The sequence below is a fragment of the Triplophysa dalaica genome, chromosome 22, assembly GCF_015846415.1.
Source record: "Triplophysa dalaica isolate WHDGS20190420 chromosome 22, ASM1584641v1, whole genome shotgun sequence".
In the NCBI taxonomy this organism is placed as follows: Eukaryota; Metazoa; Chordata; class Actinopteri; order Cypriniformes; family Nemacheilidae; genus Triplophysa; species Triplophysa dalaica.
This window is the reverse complement of record NC_079563.1, coordinates 6,716,887-6,730,766: the sequence shown is the minus strand read 5'-3', so window position 1 is coordinate 6,730,766 and position 13,880 is coordinate 6,716,887. Positions and strand designations below refer to the sequence as shown.

Here is a 13,880-nt window from a genome sequence, read left to right as displayed (position 1 = left end):
TGCAAAAACTACTTTTAAGTTACGAAATATGGAGATAAGAGATTTAAGAAGGACAGCAGCGATATGCGTGTGTCAAAGGACTAATGAAGACAGAGTTTACAGGTTAAACTAAGGAACACTTACAGTGTTTCCTGGACATTATGTGGTGAAAAGCAAATATCGTCACTGTCCTTCCAAAAGCTTGTATGTCCAAATTCGCTGTTTTTCAGGAAGTGGAAAAAACACTGTACTTTTTAATTGATTTCTGTGAAGTTGACAAGCACTTTTGAATTCTTTTTTATTGGTTAGAAATTTGCAAAACTCATAATGTGTTACTAATGATAATTATACAAAAATATCAAAAAGTATGGAGTTACGAGGTTTCAGAAGGACAGCAGTGATATATTGTACAGTTACATTAAACAAATTACAAATTTAAGTTGATTTCCACGAAAATGATTATCTAAAAAGATAAAGAACTGAATCTAAAAACTGAAGTCCAGATTTAACATACTTCCTAAAGGAAGCCGCATCTGATAGAAGTTTCTCCACTTGCCTTAATTCCTTCCAGATGTTTTTTTGGTCTTGGGGTTACTCTTATTTACACTCTTATCTCAGTTGCAGTTTGTATGTTTCATTAAACTATGTTATATGTTTAAGATGTTTCTATCTTCTATAGGTGAAATAATAATTCAGAAAAGCTTATAAAAAAACTGTTTTCACGCATGCTAATATACATGCTATGCAGAAAAATAAGTATACACAGAAGTTTGAGACTTTCCAGGGTTTCTTGCTTGCAGTGATCTCATCACCGATCGTCCATCCAGTAATTAAAAATGCCGCGGGAAATCGATCGGAAGCAGTTTTTTATCAATTGCATGATTTAACAGCGTTCTTTTATGCATTATTTTATTGTTTATTCCATTTGAGACTTACGTTAATGCTGTCAGACATGCGCACATAAACAAATCTGTGAAAAAAATTGTAAAGTTGTTTACATGCAACGCTAAATCAGAGTAACTACCTCTGCTAAGGGTTTTTTGCTTACGCCATTTATGACCTTTCCCCGATAATAGAAAACCATTTACGCGCATACCAGTCTCTGCAGGATTTTGCCATCTCAGAATGTAACGCATAATCAAACAAACTCCTTAAAATCTGCGCCAACTTGCAAAATGTAGAGATTGTTGCAAGAGTGTACAGCTGTAAAATGAAAGTATATTCATATACTGTATATACTGTATATATCCAATAATACTTTTTGAACGTAATTTTTTTTATTGTAGACTTGCCAAATTTGAGCTCAGACATTTTCGAGTTCTCTTTTAAACTCTCAAGAAGACATTAGTGAGATTTTCGAGAACCTGGAGACTCGGCTCTCCATTTAGTCTCATTTAGGTCTCGAAGGAATAATGGAGATATAAAAGCAATTTCAGCTGTGATTTTGCTTCCTTATGGGTGATTTTTGTGCCGCAGTGAACTGATACTCTCATAATGGAGAGATGGTAATAAAGAACTTCAGAAGGTCATTGGTTCAAACTTCACTGACGTATCCCTTCTGTCTGGGGCTTGAACTCCAATAAAATGTTTGATTTAGAAGAAATTAAATGGGAAGTCTGCTGGAAACTCATGTGAGATGTCCTCCTCAAGAGTCTCTGTGAGGGGTCCTTCACTGCACCTCTCACATACGTCTATGACTAAATCCACATCAGATTTTTGTCTTAGCATGTAATGTCAGCATTTCTACAGCGTTCACACTCTTCACTGTAGGAAAGTGACTAATGAGTTAAATTTGTGTATTGTATTGGGTAGCCAAGCAACCCTTGAGTTTTCCATTGAATCAGTGTGCTACATCATTGTTGAAGACTACTGGTCTACATCTCTGCCTTTCACCTCAGACACTCGCAATTTACTGCCTGCAGCGACATCATCTCTCTAATGCTCAACAGCTGACGGCAGTAAGAGACTCAATTAAACTATTGCAATGACATTTCACAAGTAGCTCTCAGTCTTCGCTGGGTTTGGGCCAGAATTCACAAGTGTGCCATGAGTTGTCAGATGCATGTTGTACATAGGATCCCCCAAGTCTTAAAGGTGGTCCCTAATGCCTTATGGGGGGTCCCTTATCCCCAGCCCCCCCAATTTGAACATTGGTCTTGCGTCACTGGAGAAGTTACACTACAATTATACTCAAGTCTCATTGTGTTTGTTTGTCTGTCTCCAGTGCTCTGCTCAGTGTGGATTGGGCCAACAGATGCGGACCGTTCAGTGCGTGTCCTACACAGGGCAACTTTCCAACGAGTGTCCCGAATCTCTGCGACCCAACACAATGCAACAGTGTGAAAGCAAGTGCGACGCCACGCCCATCTCCAACGGTGACGGTAAGTTGATTATCCTCATGTTAAAAGAGATGATGACTTACGACCGTTTGCATGAGCTCCATCTGTCTTTCATCACGGTGTTGAGATTTATATCGTCTGCGGCTTCTGCGTTCAATTTTGAATTAACAAAGGATTATATTGTTCTATTCATGCCCTTAATAAAGTACCTCTGTTTGAAGCGAAGTTGGACACTGTTTAGGTGATCCTGGATTCAATAAAGTTTGGTGACGCTCACGAGATGGATCCGTATTCCCGTACCTTGCACTGGAGATTACCTCTCCAAATGAACTCTAATGGGATTAGATGTACCATAATCAACGAAAGCAATGCAACGTCCATTTGAATTCTCTTCAAACGTATGGGTTAATAAGAAAGACAGTATCATTGAGATTCACAGTGCTGCCACACTAATGCTGTGAATCGGCTCGTATTTTTATGCTTCAGACAGTGTAATTACCATAAGAGGCTTGTATCCAGACCCTGAGTCATTGGCTTTTTTTGGAGGAAAAGTTTTGGCTTGGGAGCAAAGAAAGTCTATTGGCTATCCAAGGTGTGGAGGTTCTTTAATGATAGCGGCCCCTGCGAGCGCCTCTTAACCTGTTTTCTAAGGAGTTGGAGCCATCTGTAGCCTAATCTGACCCTGGTTCAAAAGAAGCCCCGCAGACACAGATACACCTTTACAAAGATCTCTTTCATTCTGGCCCGCACACTCCCTGACAAGACAAAAGAAACAGAAAATGATGGAAGTGGAGGATCATGTTTTTCAACTGCACGCATTGAGTCATGTATTGGACCGTGAGCAAAGGTGTGTTGTAGGGCGGCAGTTTTTTGAAAAAAAGATGAATATGATTAAAGTCATAATCTCCTCATCTTTGCAACGCGCCTCCGGGCAGTTATAACGTAATTCCAACAAGACGTGAATGGGAATACTGATTTTTCACAATTGCCTGCTTAAAATGCCAATCAAACGACACATTTAAAGCATCATTTAAAATGACATTAACTGTCATAAATTGCATTTAAAAACATAGTTTTTCATGTTAGATACTACGCATGCGCAAAGCTTTGTAGAATTGAGCCACATTGAGAGGTACGTTACTCCACATTTATTTCAATCTTGTTAATATTAATATCTTTGGTAAAAGTCAACATTTCAAGTATTTTTTCCATTTCCAACGACTGCCTTCTTGAAGAGCCAATCCACAGAGTTTGTTTCTCTGTCGCAGTCTGGGTTTAAAACATCAAACTGCAGGTTACTTCATAGATTCAAGTCAAATGAAGATGAAAAACGACTTCGATAACGTGCCGGAAGCGCAACCTATAAATCATAATTACAAACCTATCAACTTTAATCGGGGAGTACCCTTGAATTTAAACTTAAAACTTCAACTTAAAAGCGATTTTTGTTCATTTTTAACAAAAAAGTTAAGATCGCAGCTAAAGTTTTTGCAATTCTGACCCTAAAAAATTCAAGCTAAGCAGCACGAAACAGTGAATGCTCACTTTAGACAGTATAGATGATTTTGCAAGACGTAAACAACACTGCCCTGATGAAGCAGTGTTCCATATACAGTATTGGAACCAAGTGTTTATATTTTCAGCATATGAAAGATGACAATTCCTTATGTTTTATTCAATATACTCTCATCTCGCCATATAATAAAAAGGTATTATTCTATTTTCTAATCATTGTTGACGCAAGTTTTGAATCCGCCTTTCGCCAGACTCGCTCTTCTTCATTTTCACATCACATATCAGACCGTACAGGCATTTATTTTCTTTATTGTCCCAATTAGTTGGCATCCTATTTTGATCATCTTTTTTGTATAATGTACAACAATACTTTGTTCACCTTGTTGTGTCGAAACAGAATGGAGTTAAATTTATACGGACTCTGAATGAGCCGGGTGGAATGGATTTGAGGAAGTCGAAGTCTGTGGCTAAGTCAAGGCTCCATTTCACGTTTTCTCTAAAACGTGAAATGGAGTTTCATTTATGATGCATTCCTCAAGTGGAATGGATTTGCCTGACAACGTCTCTTGGTCCAATATCATTGGTATTAAAAAGTGGGTGTTTGTTTTTCTATTTGAGTATTTTGTTGTTACACTTATGTAGTGTTAAAGAGTATATAACTAGGGATCTCTACACACTGAAATGTAATTTTCATGATCTCATGTTATGTACTCTTTAAAAATCTGGAACAGGAAGTGCTTCTGGACCAGTCTTGCAAACCCAGTCCATATGTCGGTCTCTTCCCGTCTAAGTGGGCAGTTCTTGGCCTGTGAAGAGTGAATATGGACCAGACCGATTTGTGTTTAGTCAAAGGTCTGGCTACACATGACAGGCTGCCAAGTAACATAGACAATACAGATGAAATGAACATTAGCCCAGGCGAAGTGGTGGAAAAATATCCATTGCACTCCGTCATTACAGCGTGACACGCAGGATGATGAGGTTTATATGGGCCGGTAATTGTTGCCTAAGTGAGAATATGGCGAGTGCTAAACATTTGCAAAGCGTTCCGTTCCACCGCCACATGACAAATCGAGCAGCCCAACCTCCTGGATTCACACAGATGACTGAAATGACTAGTATGCTATTTATTAAAAAGCCTGAAGTGAAATATGAAATGAGTAAAGATCTTTAAGGCAGGCATCCACATGTTGCTTCCAAGACATTCAGCACAGTTGCGATAGCATTCGTGCCATTGAACGGCTCATCGGAGACCTGGCCGGTCCCAGTTCCAAGAGTTTCTGGGTTCTGTATCAAAGTTCTGCGTCATCGTTCTGCTTATCGTTTAACCTGAGATCTCCGTGGTCCCTCAGCCGCTTTGCTCAGTTCTTTTTTCTTTTTCCTTCTCCTAGAGTGCAAAGACGTGAACAAGGTGGCATACTGCCCATTGGTGCTGAAGTTCAAGTTCTGCAGCCGTGCGTACTTCAGGCAGATGTGCTGCAAGACGTGCCAAGGACATTGACCCTACGAGAAACAAAGACAGATGCTGGAAAAGAAAGGAGAGAGAAAACGGGCAGAGAGAAAAGCAGACCAGCGTCGGGCATGGAGACGGCCTCTCTCTCTCTCTCTCGCAGACACTCAAAAAAACACACGACTGCTTTGATAGCCCTGTGGAACTCTAACCACTGCTCAGCGCTGCGCTGACAACCCTTGTTTTATTTTCACTTCTGTGAAGTGGGAATGTATAAAATGATCATTATTGTTGTTATTTTTATAATAATAATAATAATAATTGCTATTGGTTATTATTATTAGCAATGTTTTTCTGTTGTTGTAATCCTAAGTGCTGGACACGTCAATCGCAGAGGCGGCACGGCAGATATACATCAAGGTGCGCACGAACAGGCCGATCTGAGATTTACCCGTGGGTCTCACGTACCCATTGGGGCTAAATAAAGTAAATATGTATCAATTCTTTACATTTTAACAGTATAGATAGTGGAGATGAGGTCATGCATGATCCGTCTGAAAGTGGACAGAGATGCCCGACTAACTCGATAGGTATTGAAATCAACAACTTGGTACTTTAACGTTATTACAAGTTTTTACACAATTGTTGGGTGAAAGTTTTGGGTAAAGTGACTTACAAGTGCATTGAAGGTATAGTTCATATGTTCACATGGATTTAAACCAATGACCTTAGCGCTGTTTAGCTAGCAACAACCTAAACTTGTTGAACTAGACAGCTCCGGTTGCCAGATTTTTGACAATATCGTTCTAAAATAAGATGGGCCGAAGAAAACAGAGTTGAATACTTTGGTGCTTATCCTCATTTAGTTCTGGAGAAATCGCAATTGTTTTATACAAATCACATGACCACGGGCCAAAGAATTCCACCATTGTCTAAACTTGAACGATTAGATAATTTTGGCTCAAATTGGACGTTTCCACCATTGTGTCTCTAGAATTATAATGCACACTTGAGACAGACATTAATTGCGATTCTGCCTCTATGGATCCATACTCCGCTTTAAATTCTGCGCCTTTGACGTTCCAGCGCGATCATCTTCCCATAAAATCCGTGCCATGAAAGCGGTCCAACGCAATGAATGCAGTTAACAAAGACAGTTTATCAGCACGTGGATGACTTGCTCGAAGATCTCCAGGTCTGATGCGGATGCATTAGCTGAGTCATTGTTGATGTAATAGTGAAGTGAAGGGCCAGACCCCACGGATCCACTGTGCCGTCGACTACCTCCATTACACCCCCTCCTCAACCTCCCATGAGATCTAACCCACAGTCTTGATCAGAGACGTCCACGAACGCTTTACTCTCACTGGTGCTTTTTATCTGGCAGTGGACGATTGTTTTTTATTTTGCTTACATTCGCATGGCCAGCTCATCTGGCCTATGGTGCTACAAGATGCTTTCTGCGTAAGTCAGTTGAGCAAGTGATGGCAAACCGAGGACGGTTCCAAAACCTAGCGAGCTGCCTAAGCAGGCAGCATCACAAGGCAAGCAAAGGTTAAAAGTACGTCATGTAGTTATGCCGTCTTCTAAGATAGCATGGCCACATTTTGAGACAAAATGGAAAGTACTTTTTAAAGTTTGCGGTAAAAGAAATCTCAGGATTCATTTGGATCAGAAAGGAACAGAATCTAAGTTAACAACCGCCCAAAATAAATGTCAGAATGTATCACGCTAAAAATGAAAATAAAAGTCTTTTGAAAATTTAGAAGACCAGCATTCGTTTCTGATATGTGTTTTCTTGCTGGTTAGACGAATTCAAATGCCTGACACACACCCGTAAAATTCAATCCAATTTTATTTATAAAGCGCTTTTCACAATGTGTATTGTTCCAAAGCAGCTTTACAGGAGAAAATAAGAAACACAGAAAAGGCAAAACACAGCACAGACCAAAATTGACCATGGTTTTATTATAGTAAAGTGTGGTAGGCATGTTTTGGTCGCCAGATTGATTATAAGTGGTATTATTATAGTCTATCTACAAATATTATGGTTAAATAAATTTCATTTATAATTTTTATTTGAGTAAAACCATGGTTAATTTATTTAAGGGCATATAGTGTTTAACACCAAATTATTTTTCATTGTATTATTTTTCATGACCATTATTTTTCTTTTCTTTTGTTCTATTCTATTATTTCATTATTTGATTTCACTTTATTCTTTTATTTTAGTAAAGCCATGGTTAATTTATGTATAGGGCCTTTATGGGTGTATCCTTCCATCCTCCCTAAGTATTTTGGTGTGGTATCGCCAAAATGCAAGATTGAACCTATGCAAGCAGTGAACAGCTCACTGGGTTTTGGAACGTCCCCCCCCCCATTTCTTTTTAGGTTGAGTCTTGTGTAAACATTCCACCAACTATCAATGTATTTTCCAATTCTCCATCATCCATACATTTTAACAATCCCCAATCAGGTCACATAATATGTCATCGAAACACCTCAACGTCAGACACATTCAGTGGCGAACCTTTGTTTGGAAAAGTGGTGGAGACAAAGACGCCAAAAACAATACTTTAATAAATTGTTTCTGTAATAACTTGTTGGGAATTTATATCGTATATAGTGGCCGTCCGTCCATTGGCTACTCGACTCCAGCTCGTACAGAAGGTGGTTCCCAAACTTTAGGAAAGGTCACTTGGCTGTTGCGTTGCATTACACTTGTCAGTTTATTCCTATGACTAAAAATGTCACTTGTTGTATCACACGTTTTTGTGCGTGGATACTTGATGCATAAGCAAGCGGATGATGCACGCATTTCATTCTGGAGTCGCGGCTCTCTGTCTTCCACCAATACGAGTGTGAGTGACGGGAGATGGTGAGAAGGCGGCGTATCCTGCGTTTTCCACAAGTTTTATATGTTAGTGGTCCCTAAACAACACACAAGCATTTCTTAATTTCTCCCCAAAAGTGGTGGGGACATGTCCCACCTGTCCCACCCGCAAACTACGCCTATATGGACACATGATGAAAATTTGAGGAATTATGGTTCTAATTTATAATTATATTAATATATGATTATAATTAATTTATGTTATAATTGTGTTATTCATACGTAACCATTACACTTTTGCTGCTGCTACACTTTTGTAGCCACAAACACATTATTCAGTTATATATTGTTATGAAATGTTTAAAGTATTCAACAGCAGACATTGAACAGCAGAACTGTACGCCCGACGTGCTGAGCATCCTGAAATTGTGCTTTGTAACATCCTAGACCTTGAAGTAGGAAGTTTACTGGCTTTGGGACACGGAGGCGTTTGACACTCAATGAAACTTGTACTCATGGCTGTGAACTTGTGTCTTCGAATGTCGCATTGTTTAACCTGTACCTAAAAAAAGAGAGTTTGGCATTTTTGTGAATAGTTGCTTACATTTTATATTCAGTATTATTGTTGGTACACTGTTACAATTTTTTTTCCATTTGTAAATTTTATGCTAATTTATTGCCGTGTGTCACTTGTCTTGTGTATGTTTCACTGCATGCGAACATGCAAATCTAGTCTAGTGCAAACAATGCGGTGAAATGATGCTTCACAATCCTGTTCCGGTCTCTGTCAAAATGTGAGTTTGAATGTGTCTTACTTGCGACTTTACGTCAGATTGCTATTGTGTGAGTCAGTGGGTTTGTTGTTAGGTTATTTCTGCACTCTTCTCGATGGCCAGTGCTCACAAAAATATTACTCAATAATGTAAGTCTTGTCGAAGGGGGAAAAAAATATGTTTCCATAATAACTTTAACATTCACGGTCCTTCGGCTGGTACCATTGGTGAATCCTACGATATGTATCGGATCATGAATAAAATGACTTTAAAAGGGTTGCGTCTGCTTTTAGATGTTTTGTCTGTGATCTCCTGCAAATATCTGAAGTATTTCTAAATGAGTTTACTGCACGAGAACAGCAGGCTCATTCATTAAATGAAGCATTCACCCAAGAAGGAAAAACCTGTCAGTGTTTATTCACCCTTGTGTCGATCCAAACCCCGAACTTTCTTTCTTGGACCACAAAAAAGGTGTAGAATGTCCAACCTGTTCTCTATGGTAATGGGGTCTAGAGGAGAAAAAGATAAAAAGTAGTATAAAAATAATTCACGTAAGTGTAAAGAAAACTAAAAAATGACATTTTCAGACAGCTGGGACGCCATATAGCATATAAAATATAATAACATGAAGCCTACTTTATTTAAAGCCTTTAGGTATAATGCATTATTAAGGGATATGAAATGGTATGATGCATTATAATTGTTCACAATGTGTGTTGTAATACATTAAATATTGTTGTAAAGAATAAAAAGCAAAGTGTAATAATGAATTGTTAAGTGTTGTAATGTGTAAACTGTAGTTACAATTATTCATGAGACATTACAAGGCATAATTAATACATTAAAACTACCTTTATGATACATTATACATATGTGCTAAATTATTTTTTATCTGTAGAGAAATAACTGTGAAATTACCTTTTTTACAATTTGCCGTATTCAAGTCTTGTTACGTTTAACAACTTGTAATTTGCAGTATATCGTCACCTCTGATGCACCTCCCACATCTCATTCAAATTAAAGAGGTGTACAGTGACATCACACACAAGGGCCCATGGCTTTTTGAACTTTTAACCTTGTGCAACTCATCTCTGAGCCATTAAAATGTCGAACTGACAACTTTCACAATGCTTTTATTTTGTCTTATTCAACAGCACTAGTCACCACTGTAGATAAAGGTATGCTGGACATTCTGCAATATTAAATATATTTGTTTATATATTCAAATATATAATAATAAAGGTGAGGGTGATTTGAAATAATAGAGGGGAAATTAAGTAAAGAAATGATTGGACGCATTGAACATGTCCGTCACTTATGTCCACCAGTTCTTAGACAATGTCATAGTAATGAAAGTAGTAGTAATGAAACTAAATAAACAAACTTATGTAAAAAAAAACTAAATAAAAGCACCCTTTAATGTTCTGTGAATGTTATTTTATGATCGTACAATAACTTAAAACAACCATCAGTGAGTTATATTAAGGTATTTAAAAATAACCTCCTTGCAACGTTATGGAAACATCATTTTATGGTTGCAAACTGGAAACAAAACCTAGCGTTGAAGTTTTAAAGAAAACAGATACTGACCCTCTTGTTTTATCAAAAGGAACCGTTTCACAACACCTGGAAGACTTGCTTGGGTCTCTCACTCACCGTTAGCCAAAAAAGAGAGAGAGCGACAGAAACGGGAGAGGATTAGGAATGTCTCAGCAGCTGGCTGCAACTGTCAGCTACGATTGTGATGTTTACATGTCGGCTCTCAGCACAGCCACAACAAAGACAAAGCAAGACACCAGAGACACTTGCCAAGGACCCATTCCTTTCTTTATCTGCTTGTAAACCAGAGGAATTGGCCGATATGTCAAAAGAAATAACGTTACAGAGCTGCCCTATTTATGTAGGGAAGCCAGAAAATGTTCAACCCGTTTAAACCTTATAACAGCGCAAATCGACGTCAACAATTTTCCGTCGACGGCAACCTGTTGTTAAAGGCATTTAGTTTTGCGTCCCCCCACCTCTGAGGGGAGCGTTCTCATTATTAGTATAAGGGGGATGTGCATAAGGCAGTGGTGATCAAAGACATGCTGATGGCAAGATTGCACTTGTGTTTTGTACTTACCCAAAACAGATGTTTATCTTCCAAGGTTTTCAGAAAGGAACAAAGGCTTTGTTTACTGGGCAGAATGTGGCTGAGAGAAGTGTCTGACCTCAGGGGGGTTCGAGTTTAACGCTGAACCTCTGTGGACATCCAGAGCCCCAATGAAGACTGTGATTATATGTAATTCGCTCAAAGATGATACGCCTCACACGTATGATCTTTAAACAATGGGATTTTATTCGATTAGTTGGAACAAACGCAAGCTTTGTTTATGGTTAATACTACCGTGAACGACACCAGATGGAGGAGGAACGGGGTTTTGGTTAAATACCTGACATATGGTCTCTGGTTAACACAGACTCGTTTTCACGTTTTATGACAGTAAACTTGTGATTGTAAGACTGTAGTGTATTTAGTCAGAGCACACTGTAAATAAATTCTGTGTTACTCCCAGCTGTTTGCCAGTAACTTACTGTAGATTTACATTTATGTACACATTCAGTAACAGTTCAAAGATAAATGAAACTTATATATGAACAAATCTTTGCCTTTACAGAAAAAAACTACAAAATAGCAGCCTCGTGCAAGGCATTCTGGGAACCAAAATTAGAAGAAAAAAAAACAGGCAAAGGTTGATGAGGATTTCTGGTTCCCAGAATGCTTTGCATGAGGCTGTTATTTTATAGTTTTTAGTCACACTTCATAAGTGGAAATTCTCGCTATTAAAGGAGTCATCACCCCCATGTCATCCAAGATGTTTATGTATTTGTTTCTTTAGTCAAAAAGAAATGAAGGTTTTTGATGAAGACATTGCAGGATTTTTCTCCATATAGTATATAACTTCTATATAGTATAGTATATAATATATATATAACTTCAATGGACTCCAAACGGTTGAAGGTCAAAAGGACAGTTTCAGTGCAGCTTCAAAGGGCTTTAAACCATACCAGACGATGAATCTTATCTAGCAAAACCATTGGTCATTTAAAAAATATATTTATATATATACGTATATGCTTAATAAACACAAATGCTCGCCTTGTTCTGTTTTGTGATGCGCATTCATGACTTAACAAAATACGTGATTACGTTGAAAAGGTCAAGCTTGACGTAGGCGGAAGTACCGAGTCATTGTTCACAAGTTCAACGTGCAAGTTTTCAATGTAATTACGTAATACGTGAAGTCATGAATGCACAATGCAGAACAGAGCAAACTAACATTTGTGTTTATAAAATATATACATATGTATAGGTTTGCTAGACAAGACCTCTTGTGTTGAGACCCAGAGGATTGCAGATACCTAAGGATAAATGTATAGGATAATGAAATGTAAGTCGCTTTGGATAAAAGCCTCTGCCAGATGCATAGATGCATAAATGTAAATGTAATAACAACTAGTTAATAGTGAGAATTGCCCCCTATACTAAAGTGATACTTTTTTTTACTGTGAAGATAAAGATTTGTTTATGTTTAATGTTCATTTAACAAACTGTTGCCAATAAATGAGATAAATCTACAGTAAGTTACAGGCAACTAGATCAACTAGATAAATCTTTCCTCCAGAAAATGCCTAATTTGCCTAAAATTCATCAAATTATATTTAATGATCAGAGAAGTATAATCATTATTTTCATCATTTTGTATTCAATTTTGTATCAGAATTATAAAGGCCGTGAGAAACAACAGTGTTGTACACAAACAGCGTGCTTCACTGAGGTGGGAACCCATAGGTGGTTTTGATAAAAAGGTGTGAACAGGATGAGAAGCAGAATGTATTAACCTTTAAATAGACAGATAATAATAGAAACGGATCAAAGACCTTGTCATTTTTTGACCTACAACAGGGACATTAAAGCATTCTGTGAGATCCTGGGGGTCCCACAATCTAGTTATGAGAATAGCATCAAGTTATCATAGCCATAAATGTGTGTTTATTGCTGGAAATGATCAATTAATGAATAGATTTTGAGATAATCTACTTTAATTCTCATTCATCGTTTTAAAAATACTTAAATGATTTTATTGGAGTTTGATTTTATTATTTCGCATGAAATACACTGGAAGTAGGCTTCCTAAACATTGATTTAATTCCTTCACATTGTCTTACTTATTAAATATAAAGATATCAAAGTGATAGATTTTGAGTTACTCTCCTCAAATTTTCATTCATAATTAGAAAAAAAATAAAAATGTATTTTATTGGCATTCGATTTTATTATTTTACATGAAACATACTGGAAGTTGGCTTCTAAACATTAACTTTATACCGTCACATTGCCTTACTTATTAAATATGAAGGATACCAGGGTGACATCACAGAATGTTCTTTACATTATGCAGACCGACGTTCTGTAGAAAAGAGGACTTTAGCTGGGTTTTTACAGACCGAGTCACAAATGATAAAATGATCTTGTCTTGTTTTGAATGTTTGTCACGTAGGAACCATGAAAAGGTACTCGTTCCATAACGCCTGTAACTCAGTCACGTGTAGAAAACGGCACACACAGGTCTGGGAACATGTTTGGGGCCCTTTCAGAGAATTCATGAAGTGCTCCAAAGAATTTTGGCTGGACGCGAGCAACTGTTGTGTAGATAAATCACAACGGGCTGGTTTTGATCTGTGGCACTTAAAAGCCTGGTCAAGGGATCCTGATCTACGGGGCTTCAGGTATTGACCAGTGGGATCACACTATACGTTGTGATGAGGTGTGAGAAATTTGATTAAATGTTAAGCATCTCTTGAGCGCAACAAAAAGTGCCATCCAGTTTTCCCAGCCCGTCGAAGTGCCGCTGTTGAGAGCATCTCAAGTGATTCGGCACAACTCCAGTCTCCACCAGCGGGCCAGATGGTGTTGCTGGAGACTCTGCACTCACACCAGGACTATGACA

General features: G+C 38.0%; 1 protein-coding gene across 1 annotated transcript in view; it reads left to right on the top strand.

Annotated features, from left to right (window-relative positions):
* The window catches only part of adamts6 (ADAM metallopeptidase with thrombospondin type 1 motif, 6), a 57,683-nt gene extending 50,635 nt beyond the window's left edge, over nucleotides 1–7,048 (top strand). Inside the window, exons 23-24 of the mRNA XM_056737089.1 lie at nucleotides 2,204–2,360; nucleotides 5,225–7,048. Of these exons, the coding sequence (XP_056593067.1) occupies nucleotides 2,204–2,360; nucleotides 5,225–5,334 (267 nt within the window). The 3' untranslated portion in view covers nucleotides 5,335–7,048. The remainder of the gene's footprint in view (nucleotides 1–2,203; nucleotides 2,361–5,224) is intronic.
* Nucleotides 7,049–13,880: the final 6,832 nt, after the last annotated feature.